Source organism: Crotalus tigris, unplaced genomic scaffold (genome assembly GCF_016545835.1).
Source record: "Crotalus tigris isolate CLP2741 ecotype Arizona unplaced genomic scaffold, ASM1654583v1 scf7180000018537.1059022, whole genome shotgun sequence".
Classification (NCBI taxonomy): Eukaryota; Metazoa; Chordata; class Lepidosauria; order Squamata; family Viperidae; genus Crotalus; species Crotalus tigris.
The window spans coordinates 826,657-841,993 of NW_024097062.1; the positions used below are offsets into that span (position 1 = coordinate 826,657).

At 37.8% G+C, this 15,337-nt stretch overlaps 1 protein-coding gene across 7 annotated transcripts in view; it reads right to left on the bottom strand.

The window, feature by feature from the left end:
• Positions 1-11,604, bottom strand: part of NISCH (nischarin) — a 46,957-nt gene extending 35,353 nt beyond the window's left edge. For 5 of the 7 annotated variants that reach the window (XR_005557955.1, XR_005557956.1, XR_005557957.1 and 2 more), the window contains exons 1-4: positions 11,299-11,604; positions 1,875-1,958; positions 1,157-1,339; positions 140-188 (exon numbers count right to left, since the gene is read on the bottom strand). Coding sequence is in view for 3 of the 7 variants with exons in the window: in XM_039353927.1 (XP_039209861.1) it covers positions 140-188; positions 1,157-1,339; positions 1,875-1,958; positions 11,299-11,385 (403 nt within the window). In the remaining 4 variants the exon portion in view is untranslated. Of the gene's footprint in view, positions 1-139; positions 189-1,156; positions 1,340-1,874; positions 1,959-11,298 lie in introns of those variants that run through there. The other 2 variants (XM_039353924.1, XM_039353926.1) reach the window with 2 other exon arrangements.
• Positions 11,605-15,337: the final 3,733 nt, after the last annotated feature.

Genomic DNA, 15,337 nt, shown 5'->3' on the forward strand with positions numbered 1-15,337 from the left:
TAAATATCACATAGTTTGGTGGGATTCATTATCCTCTTTGCTGTACACTGTAATAAATAAGGTTTTTAAAGAAAATATATGATTCTATTTCAGGGATAAAATACTGGGATTAAATGTTAAGAATTCTGATGTTTCATACCTTTATGAAAAAGTTCTTCAGCCAATGCAGCTGTGATACCAATGATTTCCTGCAAAAAATAATAAAAATATAAAATCAAAATATTTAAATCCATATAGTTCATAAAACATTTTACAAGATTTTATATCTTAAACAATAATGTAAATTACATGTTTATTTCTTCATGGAATATTTTCATCTGATTCAATATTTTCAGCTCAATGCAGTAAAATCATTAAACAATGAGGCAATGTAAATAAGAAAAAGCTTAGTCTCATAGCACTTTAAACAAAAGTACCCTTCCATCATTTGTCTGCTTAAGTTCCATAATGGCTATACTTTATGCAAAATACACAGCACGGAAGGAAACTGAACAAAGGAAGGCAGTAGTGGGGGAGTGCCGGAATTGCCACTGCTGACTGTGAGGTCACATGACCTCATGTATTACGACTACATTGCTTAGTGATGGAAATTCCAGTCCCAATGGTGACCAAGGAGTACCTGTGGTTTTTGTTATTTATTTATATCTCTCCTTCCTGTGGAATGTATTGGTGAATAAGGGTACTTTACTCATCCATTTGTCACCTCCTAAATGGGCTACTCTAATATGATTTCATAGGACTGCCCCAGGAAATGACTTGGAAACTGCATCTGATACAAAACACAACTATCCATGTACTAATGGAAACACCTTGATACTACCACATAACACCAGTAGTTCAGGAGCTGCAATGGTTGCTAGTTTGTTCAATTCAAAGCACTAAGAATATTCATTTATCCTTCTATGCATCCATCCATCTGTCCTTCTATCTATCTTTGTTTCTTATAGGAACCTGCTTGGAATAGTTTTTGACTAAACTAACTTAAAAGCATTTTTAAATAAATAAATAAACAAACAAATTCAATGGCAGGCCATCTGACTGCTCAACTAACAGTAACAGTTTGGTAAATAACAATGATCTTATGTTTAAAAGAAACGCAATGAACTGAAAAGATAACAGTGCAAAATTCATTAAATTCTGGTAGGAAAGAACTTACATACAAATGAAAATGTAAGAATTGTGATAGTACTTTGGGCGCTGCCAATGGAAATATAGCAAGAAGAGTTTGTAGGTATACTTCCAACTCTTTTTCTCTTTTTTCCACCAAGCTTTTGGAATTTTTACCAATAATCTTTTTGGGAGGCAATATATTCTTGTCTATCTTCTTCTCCAAAACAAGCTATAAAAGACACAAAGTTAGGTTAGCCTCTGAATGAATCAGTGCTTTAAGACTTATAACATTAAATAATACTAATAATAAGACCCAGTTCTCATAGAAATAGCATGTATTATTAATAATTGGTAATAATCTAATCTATATACATTTTTTTAAAACGACTTTTAATTTCTAATGGCAGCTACTTGAGATATAAACTCAATTTCTCTGTCAATTTTGAAGGCTATTTCCTAATTACCACTCTATAACTTAACTGGGTAAGCAGATAACATAATTAAAACATAATTATCTTTCGGTTTGCAAGTGAATTTTGGGCTTCTGAAGAGCATCTTTAGAAAAAGAACTTATCTCCCACTCTTCAGTCCTTTTTTTTCCATTAGGCAAAGCTAAAACAAGCTCCTAGAACAGTACTCCCCTACAACTTAATAAGCCAGTATTCCTTTTCAAAAAGCATACAAGCATGCTGGAACATTTTCTAAATGACTGAGTGTCAAAGATTAAGCCAACTCTTTTAAGGATACAATTTCAGAACAATTACCTTTTCATGAAGATCATGGAAGTCACTATATCGATGTTTTACTATCCACTCATGGGTTCCAACAGCCACTTGAATGATATATACCTAAAAGAAAAACAACTTTTAATCAACAAATACACATTCACATAAAAATATACAATTCTTGTAATGCGGCATTTATTTTAAATTCTATCAAGGTTTTTTTTTCACGTACAACTCTCCACTTCAAATGGTTATATGAACACAGTGTAACCAAAAAATTACAACAAAGCAGAAGTCAGTTTCTATTTATACTAGGTTATTATTTTGTTATTGTTTGAGGTAAACTGAATACCATTTTGAAAAAGCTAAAACAACAACCTGGAAAAGAAAATATTATCCAGTTTGTACAAATCTAAAAGTTATTTATTTATCAGATTTATATAGCAACCCATTTCACCATGACTCTGGGTGCTATACAACAATCAAATACAATCAGAATATATAAAAATTATTCTAAAAAATCATTATAAAACACAGAAAATCATTATTAAAAATTACTGTAACATGCTAACATTAAAAAGGCACAGAAGCTCTTATGAAATGTATTAATACCTAGTTGGTCTCAAAAATGTTATATGTATAAAATCCCTACATCCTTCCCAAGTGTACAATAGCTCATAGCCTGCAATTTATTGTTATTTGAATATCTTGGAAACCATGAAATGAACAGAATGTCAGCACAGACTTGTCCAGAAATGTTATTACACTATACAAACTGTAACAAATGAAAAAGTAATAATAGCTACCTTAGTTTTGATCATAAAGCTTCCTTAAAACATCCCAAATTTTAGATTCCCAGAATAAAACAGTTTTCAAATAATGCAATGTAATGTTTCACAATATTCAATATCGGTCATATCCCACATCAAGTACTGTTGTCAGTCCTGCCACTATGCCCAATTCTGGACAACCTTTAAAACTTTCAAATAAACAAAAAAAAAAAAGGTTCTGAAAAAAGTAACAGGATCAGCAGGGACTGGAAAGCTAAATCCTGTGAAGAGAGATAGAAGGATCTTGCCATTTTTAGCTTTGAGTAGTTAAGTCTAGATATATAGCACCCTTCAAACACCTGAAAGAATGTCAAACAAGAACGGCCAAAGGCCGTTCTACATTGTTGAATGCAGAATAAGGGATAATGGGTTTGAGCAAAGCAGATTTTGATTAACTGTTAGAAAAATAGAATTCTAATAAAAAGAGCAGCTCAGAAGTAGAACTAATTACCAGAGATAGTGATGTTCCCTTCATTAGAAATATTTAAGTAAAGGCTCATTCGTCAGTGATACTTTAATTTGGATCTTGCATTAACATGTTGAATTCAACAGCTTAAGCACAGGTTGTCCTTGATTACAGCCATAATTGAACCTACAATTTCAGTCGTAAGTTGTGATGGTCACAAAGCAGCTCACCACATGACAGGACCTAATTTTATGACGCATGCAGCAGTTGTTAAATTAACTTATTGTTTGCTATGGGGTGTCTTTCCACCCCATAGTCACCTCCAGCACCAACAACCCTGCCCAGCCGGCCCACTTCTTCTGTGGCCAAAGGAGGAGCTCCATTCTACAGCTGAGAATGGAGCTCAGGCCTGCATTTTGCAGTCAGAGGCCTTTTCAAAGGCCTAGGCAGCTGAGAACCGAGCTGTGGATTGAATCCATAGCTCGGTTCTCAGCTGCATAGGCCTTCCGGAATGCAGGCCCGAGCTACATTATCAGCTGCAGAATGAAGCTGCTCCTTCGGCCACAGACGAATTGGGCCGGCAAAGCAAGTGTTGATCCATGGGAGGCCTGGCTGCAATGGTAAGCTCCAACCCCCCACCCTTCCCGGCTTGATTTTTAAGCGTGCGCTTAGCCCCAAAACTAGGGGTTATTTTTGGGGTAGACTTTTGGGAAAACGCGGTAGGAAGAGTTTTATGGCACGAACAAGTATTCTTGAATGTATACAGGAGCAAAACTGAATTAGAAGATGGAGGAGAGAAGTAATGGAACAAGGAATAATCCCAGAAGGTAATGGCTGAGGGATCTGATCTCCCCAATGTCACTTGGTAGAATATTGAATAGATTGAAGTTGGGGGTGCCTAAGTGTAAAACCAATATGGTCAAGTGGGAGTTGCTGGTAGAGATGCAGAACCTGACCTATCTGTTGGTCTGTCAATTACTATCAGTAGAACACATGGAAAGTAATTTGTTTCTAGCTAATGATAAAGCCAAAAAGGTGGCCTCATTTTGGCAGTTTAAGGTTTGATCTGGACACAAAATAAATAAAATCATATAGGTAAAGAGCAACTAATCTGAAACAACATTACAAAAATTAATAGGATTTGGTTGGAGATGCTTTTTTTATACAGGTGGCTCTATTCAGAGATGGAGAAAATTCCATTTAAGCCATGTGAACCCCACTGGTGAAAGTAGACGGAAAAGATTTCAGTAATCTATGCTCTAATTTCAGTGCCTAAATAAATAAGTAGTTATTTTGTTTCAATAGAGATATTCATGGCCTCATTCTGCTATCAAAACTCCCCTCACACATATACATTTTTGTCCACCTCACGGAATAAGACACACTCGTTAAAGAGTTTTCTCTTCAGAAATATTTGAAATTAACTAACAAAGCTTAGCTAAAAATGAATAAATCAATGGTATTGGGATTGATAAAACTGGAAGGCTTTTCATAACGCATCAACAAAACTAGATATACCCACAAAGCATTAGCATGACTTTTATTCATCTACAGAATGAAAACACAAGAATTAGAAGAGGGATATTCAATGCATTAAAATGTACAAAAATATAAAACTTAGGGTGCCTCTTCTTTAGAGCAATGGAAATCAACTTCAGTGAAGTAGCAAGCAAGTAAATTGTATTTGCCCCTATTCAACCAAAATGAAAGTATCACAATAACTCATTTTCTTTTTCAATGATCTTGATTTCTAAATTATATTCTTAAATTGCACTGTTTCAACACTAATTTTACAAAGCTATGTGATGTCATATAGCAATCACATTATTAATGTAAGTCTTAATTGGCTAAGATAATGCTGACAGGATATATTTTTCCTTAAGTGTAAGACTTTTTTTCTAAATACAGCTAGATGCCATGATTTGGCCCTAATGTCTTATGAATTTATGGGCAACTTCTTCCATCTCAATTGTCACTCTTTCAAGGACATTCCAGCATTCTCCTGAGCACTGTCCTTCTACCATATCTGTTTTCCTCTTCAATGTCCCTGAATCTTAAGTTTTTTTCTAGACAATCATTGACTCACATCACATGCCTGAAGAGTACAAGTATTGTTTTATTAATTTTTATTAATAAAAATTGTTTTTTTTTAAAAAAAGAGTACAAGTATTGTTGATCATTGCTATAAGGGAGTGGCTCATCTTTATTTAGTCCAGCATCTAACTGGTTCTTTGCAATAAAATTCTGTAATTTGAAGTCATCTTTTTTTCTCTTGCTCTTTCTCAATGTCCAATTTTTACTCCAACATTGGTGCTCCAATTAGCCATTAGTAGTACATTCTTTCTATATTCTGCATATAGTGCTTCTTACAATTTGTTATAGATTACCTCACTCTCTTCCATCACTGATTCTGAAATAAGTGTTCATATTTGTAAAACACTGATGTTCACAGGATATTGAATAATTCTAATACACATGAACTTACTTATTGAGTTACAGCTGAGATTATTCTGAGTGTTAATGCCACTTCATTCCTTTGTATGGTCTTACGACCTGAGGTCTTTATCATATATTCATCTAATTTTAGTAAACTAAATTCTACTTTAGACCTAAAATATCTAATTTGAATGGTTCATTTCCACTTTGATAATTCCAAGTCCCCCTTGGTTTATAGTTCTCTCATTCTGCATTTCAACTGTCCTTTAATCAAGAAATTTCTTTTCTAAATTTGAAATTAGTCACTTTCTCAACAACCAGACTTCTTTATGGTTTTGTTCAAGGTCATGACTTCCAGATTAACCTCCCATTAATTAACAGTTTTATTTTAAATCCTAACCAGTGAGCATAATCTGGCATGAAAGCATATGTTTACTTGAAAATAATTGAGAAATGGTTTGCCTTTGCTTTTTAATTTTTGAAAAATTTCTGTTTAAGCTGGATTTCCTCATACATGAAGATGCCACCTACCCTCTCCACTTGATTACAGATAGTCCTCACTTATTGACTTCAGTTGGCTCTGTTGACTCAATAGGTAAGCAAAGCTGTTGCTAACTTAACATCACATGAGGATGATTATGATTATGATTTCACTTCACGTTTCCTTTGTTTTACAGCGTCAGAAGGATATGAATCCAAACCACAGGGAGGTTTTATAGAATTTGGCTGTTGAGAAAACAAGGTTTTAAAAAAGCACATCTTATAGTCCTTTTTCTTTACTCTCCAATCTTTGGAACATTCACCTTGGCTAGAATTGAATTGATTTGTAATTACATTCATTGGAGAGCAAGGGATTACAAGAGAATAAGCAGGAATACATTGGGAATACACATTCAAATGAATGCTGATTACAGAGGATAAGAACTGTTCAGGAGGCGAACAAAAGCTTTTAAGTGTCATGAAGCAATGCTGCCTGCCTAAAGATTTAACTAATTAAAGTTACAGAGCAAAGCTTGTTAACATGATGTTAAGCACCCTTTGGGAAAGGCTGTATTGCAGTAGTTCTCAACCTGTGGGTCGGGACCCCATTTGGGGTCGAACGACCATTTCACGGGGGTTGCCAAACAACACAGTCCGCCATTTTTTTCCCCTTGTCCTTAGCTGTGCTACTCCCTTTTATTCTATTGGCTTTTGAAAGCCAATAGAATAGACTCTCTTGAATAGAGTCTAGTTCTATTGGCTTTCCAAAGCCAATAGGAATTGTCCAGGCTGTCTCTGCCCTGCTGAGCCCGCCAAAAGTCCCATTCTGGAAACGGTGCTGCAAGTTGTCTGCAGCGAAGGCGAGCTGTCTGGAAGTTTCCACCCCTCCCTGCTGAGCAACTACTAAAAATGTAAGTAAAAGAGGGCCAGGGGTGGGAGGTGGTAGGCCGGCAGGCGCAGGGAGGGTTGCTGGCGCGTGTGGGGCCTGGCGGGTGCCTTACCTCCCTTGGGCTGGGCCAGCTGTTGGCCCAACTGGTGGTCGGCCTGCTCCGTCTCTGCCACTTGCCAGCTACGCCTCGGCCGGCGCAGGAGGCGGCACCACGCATGCGCGGCACTCCCGGGCAGGGAAAGTCCTCGACTTACGACCGGGTTAGTCCTCGACTTACGACCGGGTTAGTCCTCGACTTACGATCGGTTGAGTAGTCCTCGACTTACGACCGATGGGGGTCGCAGCATTAAAAAGATTCAGAAAAACTGCTCAGGAAGACATAGCCTGTTTAAGCAATCTCTCTATTGTGTTAATGGATCAGGCAGAACATGATACCGTACTAACTGTGATGGAATGTGCAGCTGAAGGAATGGAGGGGTGAGAATGTCACCAGTAGGACCAGGCTGATGGGAGCACATTCCAGAGAGGAGTCCAAAGGCTGTGCAGTCCTGTACTGAATGGGGGAAAGATGAAAGGTTCCAGGGTAGCCACATACTAGAATCCCCCAGGGTGTTTCTATTAGGTTATAGGTTTAGTCTGTCTATTAAGTATAAGAAAATAAAGAACTAGATTCAATTGGATCTTGCTGTATCATGTTTGGGCTTAGGCTTGACACTGGCTGTAATGGTAAATACATAACAGAGAAACACTGCAAGGATCATAAATGCATACTTTGGCTACAAAGTCACTTTTTTATCATTGTCGTAAGTGCCAATGGTCACTGTCCAAGGCAGTTGCTAAATGAGAACTACTTGTATATTCATAGCTTCATCTTTTCTGTTCTGTTCCAATTTTCCTGCAAGATAGCACATGCTCTGCTGGCTTCAATTTCAGAATCAGTGAAGCTACCGAGCCTTTCCATTATACCAAGATGATAATCCCTTGGGGAAATTACAAATTAAGCACAAAAAGTATGTATCCTATTTAGAAAGCTATGTTATGAGCACCGTCACATACAACCTGGTTCTGAGTATCTGTTTAACTGACTGGGTTACTGGGGAGAGGGTTAGCCAAGGCAAAGGTTCACAGAGAGGAAGGGGAATCAGCCTATTCTCCAAAGCACCTGTGGGCAAGACAAGAAATAACAGGTGGAAGCTTAACAAACTTAGAATCCAATTTAGAATTGAGAAAATTCCTATTAATCAGAACAATTAATGCAACAGCTAGCCTCCAGAAGTTGTAAGTGCTCCATCACTGGAGGTTTTAAAGATGAGATTGGAGATCCATTTGTTCGGAATGGTAAAGGGTCTCCTATTTGAGCAAGGGAGTTGGACTAGAAGACCTCCAAGGTCCCTCGCACCTCTGTAATTCTAAGTGCTTCCATTTCTCCATTTCATTCACTCATTAAAATGTTAGAATATACAATGTGCTAGTTCTAATAAATAATGTAGTTGAAATACTACTAGGAACCTTGTTATAGTACACTGTTATGCAACCTACTGAAGCTACATATGCATGAAAATGTCTTTGAAGTTTTCACTGCAGCAGCTCTGGCTGCTAAAGGAACTATAGCTGCTTTGCAAAATGAATAGTAGAAATACAAGATGCTGCAGCAAAACATTCAAAGAAAATTTGGGCTGCATCTTTAGCTTTTCCAGCACATGCACTCCTCCAAATTATGCATCTAAAATGAACATAACAATCTATGCATCAATGAACATACAAAAGATATACATATGCTCAGAAATTGCCATTTTTAGTTCTAGAGTTAAACATTTAATGTTACAAAGAATCATAATTATAATTATCCAAATAGACAGGGAAGCTCTGCGTTTAGTGCTTGAGATTTCATCAGAGAAATAATCTAAAAGGGTAGTGAATATATAAAGACAGATGAATAAATCCAAAATACCCTTTATCCATAGGCATATAAGCGTAATAGATAAGATTTCATATTGGACCTTATGAAAGAGGATAAAGTTATTAGCAACATAGGCAACAGTATTCTTCTAGATCACAGGTGTCAAACTCACCACATCACGTGACATGGCGCAACATATTACGGCTTTTTTCGCATTGCCGAAGTTGGGATGGTCGCGGCCTCACGGGCCGACAATTTGACAACCTTGTTCTAGATGATGTGAGCAATAATCCTGTACAATGCTAAGTTAGAATTCCAGAAAATCGTGAACCTCTATTAGTCTAAGAGTGCTGCTGAATTCAGCCCATTCTCTCTATTTACTCTTCTAATCAACAGGGACAGATAAACTACAAATTTGAAAGTGTATTTTTTATTATAACAGGTTCTGGCTTGTAGCTCAGTTTTTCCAATTCCTGGTTGAACACTTGTTGGTGAAGAGAAAACAAACAAGTGGAAAGAAAGATAGCATCCCTTCTCCAATACTTATACCCTTTTACAATACTTTTGCAAGTATTGTAGAAAAGGATGTATAGGATTGTCACCTTCTTCAATCCAGTGCCCTCATAGTGCATTGTGTCTTTTTCTTTCACAATTCTACCCAAAATGGGAAGGAGCAAATCATACTAACTGTGAATTCCTGAGGTTGCAGATCCAACACTTCTATCTGGTATTAGGTCAGAACAGGCTAAACTTCATAACAGTTAATGGAAAGTTTTTAACTACTTCTTGCTATATCCTAAATAGCAAAGTTTTATATATCAGATTTAATCACATATCAAGTTGCACAACAATTATACCAAGTTGCACAACAATTATACCTTCAATTTATTTTATTCTTGACACGCTCGTGACACTGTGCAATAAGATTTCTATCCATTTCTTTCTACTGCAGTGCCTGGAATTGAAAATATTGCTGCTCAATAACAAACCAAACAGATCTAGCACATTGATTTCAACATAAGAAACTTAGCCACATACTTTTACTCTCTTCTGCTGAAAACATACTTTTATCTAATTTTAGCTGGTCCATGCATTATGCCTTAGATACTGTGTACATAAGCAAACATTAAATTTGGAACTATGCCATTGAACTTTATCTTAATAAAACCTGAATGACCTTCACTGATCTCAAAAAATTTAGAAAGGTTAGAACTTATTAGTACTTGCATGGAAGATAACCAAGAAATCCCAGATCTATAGATCAGACAGATAAGTCAAAAACCATCTCAAAAGGCACAGTCAAACCACTTATGTATTTTGAAGAAACCTACAGTATATAAATATATTAGTATAGTCCTGGGAATTGAACTCATCTAAGGTCTCTTCAAATATTCATTTTCTTCTGATTAAGTAAAAATGTCCCCATATATAAACTTGAATATTTTTGCAAAGCATTTCAATAAAAACTGATTAACGTTTTAAATGCAAACTGCAATGAAACAAGGCCTATTCATAGTATATTATCAGTTTATTAAAAAGATCACTAAAACTGTATGCACACATAAAGAAAATTCACAGATGAAAATTATTTAGCTGAAAAATTAGCAGATGAGCCCATTTTGGTTATATAACAAAACAACTGAGATATATTAAATTATATATTCATATATTAAATCTCTTTGCAATGTTAGCTCTTAAATATTTTCTGACTCGCTGTTTTATAACAGAGACATAACTCTGTAGAAAAGGACAATTGCAATAATAATGTTATTGGAAAAACATTACACAAATAATTTTCCTTTTCTCCACAAACTTCAAAAATGTTAGCTAATAAGATTGCTATCAACGGTTTCATAAGTTGCAACATTTGATTCAGATTCAAGAACATTACCAGCTGACTAACATTCTTTCACATTTTACTTTAAAGCCACGTATTATATTTTTAGTTCCTTCTCCAAGGATGCTGCATGTTATTCAGAAGAGAATAATTTTTCTGTCTTTCCCAACCAGACACCTTCAAGGTAAGTTAGGCAGCCCATTACTTGTTGCCAGCACTTTGATCATACTGGCAGGGAATTATTGGAACTAGAGTCCCACATGTCTCAAAGGCGCCAGCTTCGGGAAAGGACCATTTACAATCGCAACCCGGAATAAGACACCACCTTAGCTTGCTGATGTTGAGACATCAATTTCCTTCCTCTAGGGATGCTGTTTTCTTTTGTTTTTCCACCCGGGAACTGAAGAACTCCCTGAAATTCTAAAACACGAAAAGCACCGGCCAAGACAGTTTGGGCCCGAGCGCCCCACGAGAATCAAGTAGTGCGCTTGTCCTGACCCCTCAGAAAAGGAGTGAAATCTCCTCGAGGCGCCCAGAGAATCCTCGAAATGCTCCGGACAGGGAGCCTCTCGCCCTTTCGCTACAACGACTGAACCGACAGCGCTTTTCAAGGGACCCCGGCAGGGCGACGCCTCTGACTCGCCAGACCCCACCGTCTCCACAACCCCTTCGCACACCGTCTCACCGTGTAGGTCTCCACCAGCTCCGACCCAAGAATGCGAATACTTTTGGGAGGCTCCTCGCCCTCTTCGGTGGTCCTCAGCGCCTCCATGTCCCAAGTCGGAGCGCAGAAGTCGGGCCCGACAGGTTGCTGCGCTCACTCCGCCGCTGGTGGAAGGCGAGCTCCAAGGGCGGCTAGCGTCGTGGCAGCTACTGCACCGCTTCTCTCCGCGCTGGCCATGACCAGCGCAACTACAATCGTCACGGCCGCCATATTTGCTCCCGTGCCACCTCCCGCCCCTATCAGCGCAACTGAGGCCAGGCCCCGATAACGTCACTCAAGACTCGGGAAAACAAAGGGGCATGGTCTTGGGCTAGAAGGCGGAGCCTACGTGGCCTTGAGGTTAAGATCTGGGTTGCGAGGCTTCGGTCGGCCGCGAGGTGGCAGCAAAGCGGGGAGGCGATCGGGATTTGTTTGCCGCCTAGTCACGCCCGGAAGTCTGCACCCTCGCAGGGGGCTTTTATTTTGCACTGCAAGATGTGATTTTAAGGGTTTTCGACCCCCTTTGCCCAACTTGTTTACGGCGTAAAAGGTAGAGAAAACTCGGAAGTGTTGAACCCATCAGCGTAACTGTGATGGACAGACAAAATTGTAATGGAAATTGTGGACTACCGTTCCCATCGCTGCTTTTAAGCTAGCATGGCCAGTGAAGTAAAGCCGAGTGGGGGAGTAGCTTCTCGGCTCCGTAAGGCAGGATTTGACGTATTTTCTACTCATTTATTTAGCATGAATAATGCTTGTGTTGATCACTCCTGCTTAACGTTAACCAAAAAGTTGTGCTATTACAATACTGCCTTTGTAGTCCAGTCGCTGCTCTCTTAAGAGCAAGGCTTAATAGAGTGACATGGAATTTCTCAAGACATTGCCATGTCATGAATTTAGGAAATGTAAGCATGTTTCCAAATCAATTGAGATATGAAAAACCATTGGATTATTGCATGTTACGAGAACATTTTTTATACTGCATGCATCACAAGTTATAGCACCAAGGCAAATCTTTTACATCATTCTACATTTACTGAGAAAGCTGAGAAACATTGACCCTGAAAGTAGGTGGAGAAAAGGCTGTTTATATTCCTGATGTTAATTATTGGCAAGGGGCTGGTGGCTTGGACAGGCCTCAAATTTTGCTGACAGGAGATTGTTTTTGTGTACTTAATTCCCTATTTTGTTCTTATTTTGTTTTCTGACTAATAGCAGAAAAAAATAAAAATTGATGCTTATAAAAATTCAAAAGAAAAGGTGAATATAAATTATGTCACATTTGGAACACCTTTTAATTCAAATGAAGTTTTACTACAGTAAGGATGCCCCAAGATATTTAAAGAGAATTAGAAAAAAAAAACTTTTTGGGGAAAACTGTACATTAGGAATATCTTGAAGACAAATGGCAGAAGAACATCCCTATTGCTGCATTGTTAATTTTGCACTGTCCAGTACAAGTCTGTTTTCATCTGCTGCTATGACCAGTTAGCAGTTGTTGATATGGATATGACAGTTAACAGCAGTTGTGTTGGTAAGAAATAGACTGCACTGTAAAATGGAGTACTGGGACCCCAAACTCTGGTTGTCCTGCTGAGCATAGTTGGGCATATATGAAGGAGAGGGAGAATGGCAAAACATGATGGATACGGAAATCTCTACTTGTAGATCTCCAAAGAATATCTTGTTCACTATGGGCAACAAAACCTGCTTGTTCACACTCCGTTTTTCTCTTTTCCTATTTTTTCTTTTCTTATGACATTAAGCATTTGCTGCCAAGTAGAGGAACAAACATATGACAATATTTCAAAGCTGTATAAAGTTCTAGGGTTTACTGTGGTCAAGCCACTTTTTTGAAGGTCACAATGTCTTCTTCAATTAACACTGATTTCATTTGATTTTATAAAGGGAATGGACAAGAATGTTTAGAAATGAATCATCACTCCTAAAGATTTTTTCATAGTTATAAAAAACAAAGGAAAGCAATAACTATCGGTGTGGGTAGGGAGGCAGAGAACCCTGGTTCTCCAACATTGCATGTAATATGGTTTCTACCTACTATAGCCATTAGTTCCCAAAAATAGGTTTGCTGTCTACTGACCAAAAGATTGCCAAATCCTGCATTATTCCTTTTGGTTATTCTAAACTGTGGTTTCACTGCCAATCTTTCACCAAATGCTTTTTCTTTTTTTTTCTGCTTTTTTCAAGAATTTGGCAAATAACATGCAACATGCTGATTTTCTTCATTAACAGTATTTGGACTTGTGTTCTATGATCAGGAAGGTTGAGAAGATCAAGCCGGGGAACAGAGTCATGAAGTACTGTACCATCATTAATGGACAGTGATGTTATTAACACAAACAGATCAAGATTCCTTACCAGGTTTAATCAACCTTATCTATATGTTGCAATATAAAGTCACAGGGTTGCTTTGCCATCTATTTCTGTTAATAATTTATAGAATCATCCCAGGCATAAAATGCACTGTGTTGTACATACAAGTACTGCTTGTTTGCAGAAGTCTTGTGGGTAAAGCTCCAACATTACAAGGAAAATATTCCTCATGTTTTATAGGACAAGATTGGATCTAATGGTCTCTTCCTCCCACACCTTTTCTTTGATCTGAACATGTTTCAAAACACATTGGATCACAGGTGAGTGTGTGTCAGATCAATCTTTATATTTTCTGCCAAGTGATGTTTCATCTATGAAACTATTTAGTAATGTAGTTCTGTCTGACATAAAGCTTCTTTGCCAGAGGGAAAGATTGGGTAGTTGGAATCTAAAAAAAATCTCAACTCTTTTTGAAATGGGATGGCAGTAGAAAGACAAGGAAGAGTATCCCAAAGATGCTTTTCCACAAGGCAACTGGACTTTCTTGTTTTTCTTTGAAGACATTTTGCTTCTCATCCAAGAACCTTCTTCAGCTCTGACTGGATGGTGGGGAATGGAAAGATTTATACTCCTGCAGAAAACTGTTCGTTTGCATTCTTTTAGTGAGTCGTTTAAAGCTACCTGGAGGCTTATCTGTATCTTCAGGGTCACCTGAGTAGTGCAAATGGGTGTGGAGCTTTCTTGGAACTATTGAAAGGACTGTGTTGTAGACTGGAGATAGATGATTTCAGATTCTTCCCCCTCTGTTGAGAGAAGGCTGTTCAATTTTGACATAATGGCCTTTTTGACCCCTCTTTCAAACCAGTGGTCCTCTCTCTCCAAAATGTGGACTTTGCTGTCTTTGAAAGAGTAGCCTTTGTCTTTTAAATGCAGATGGATTGTTAACTCTTGTCCTGATGGGTTTGTTCTTCTATGTCAGGGTATCAGACTGGCAGCCCACGGGCCGGATGCGTCATGCACAAAGGCCACTCCCACCCCGGCTCTGCAAAGGCAAAAAACATTGCGATATGTCACGTGACATGATCAAGTTTGACACCCGTGTCCTGTGTTGTGCCATATAGCATATAGCAGCTTCCCCCACTTAGATGCACTTCAGATCTATCGGGCCTGAATTTCTCATAGGATTCTTAGCCTGTATGATCACATGCATGAAGAATATATTTATATGATGGGATTAAAATAAACTGGAGTTTTGTAAGTGTAAAGAAAAATATAACTTCTCCTTATTACAATGAAGAAATAACAAAAACGTCTACAACTAGAAAAAAGCATGTCTTAATGATAGCCTTACATTTTTAATCATCTTGTACAATCAATTCTAGAAACTATAACCTGAACACTAGTATGAAAGCTTCGTGTTAAGTATTTTTGATTATTGATCATGTATATTCGCTAATATGGGTGGGTTTATTAATTTTTGTCAGTTTTACCTAGATGTGTGCAATATATTTAGACAGAGGGGGGAGCTGTCAGTCAGTGGACAGATATTTTTTATAGCACATAAATTCTCTTCATACCAGTGCCTCTCACTGAACAATCTATATGAATGGCTGAGTAAGTTGTTTTGCTTAAAGGCAGGAATTTGCCCAGCTTGCACAGATGTTTGCAGCAAACAAAATAAAAGAGT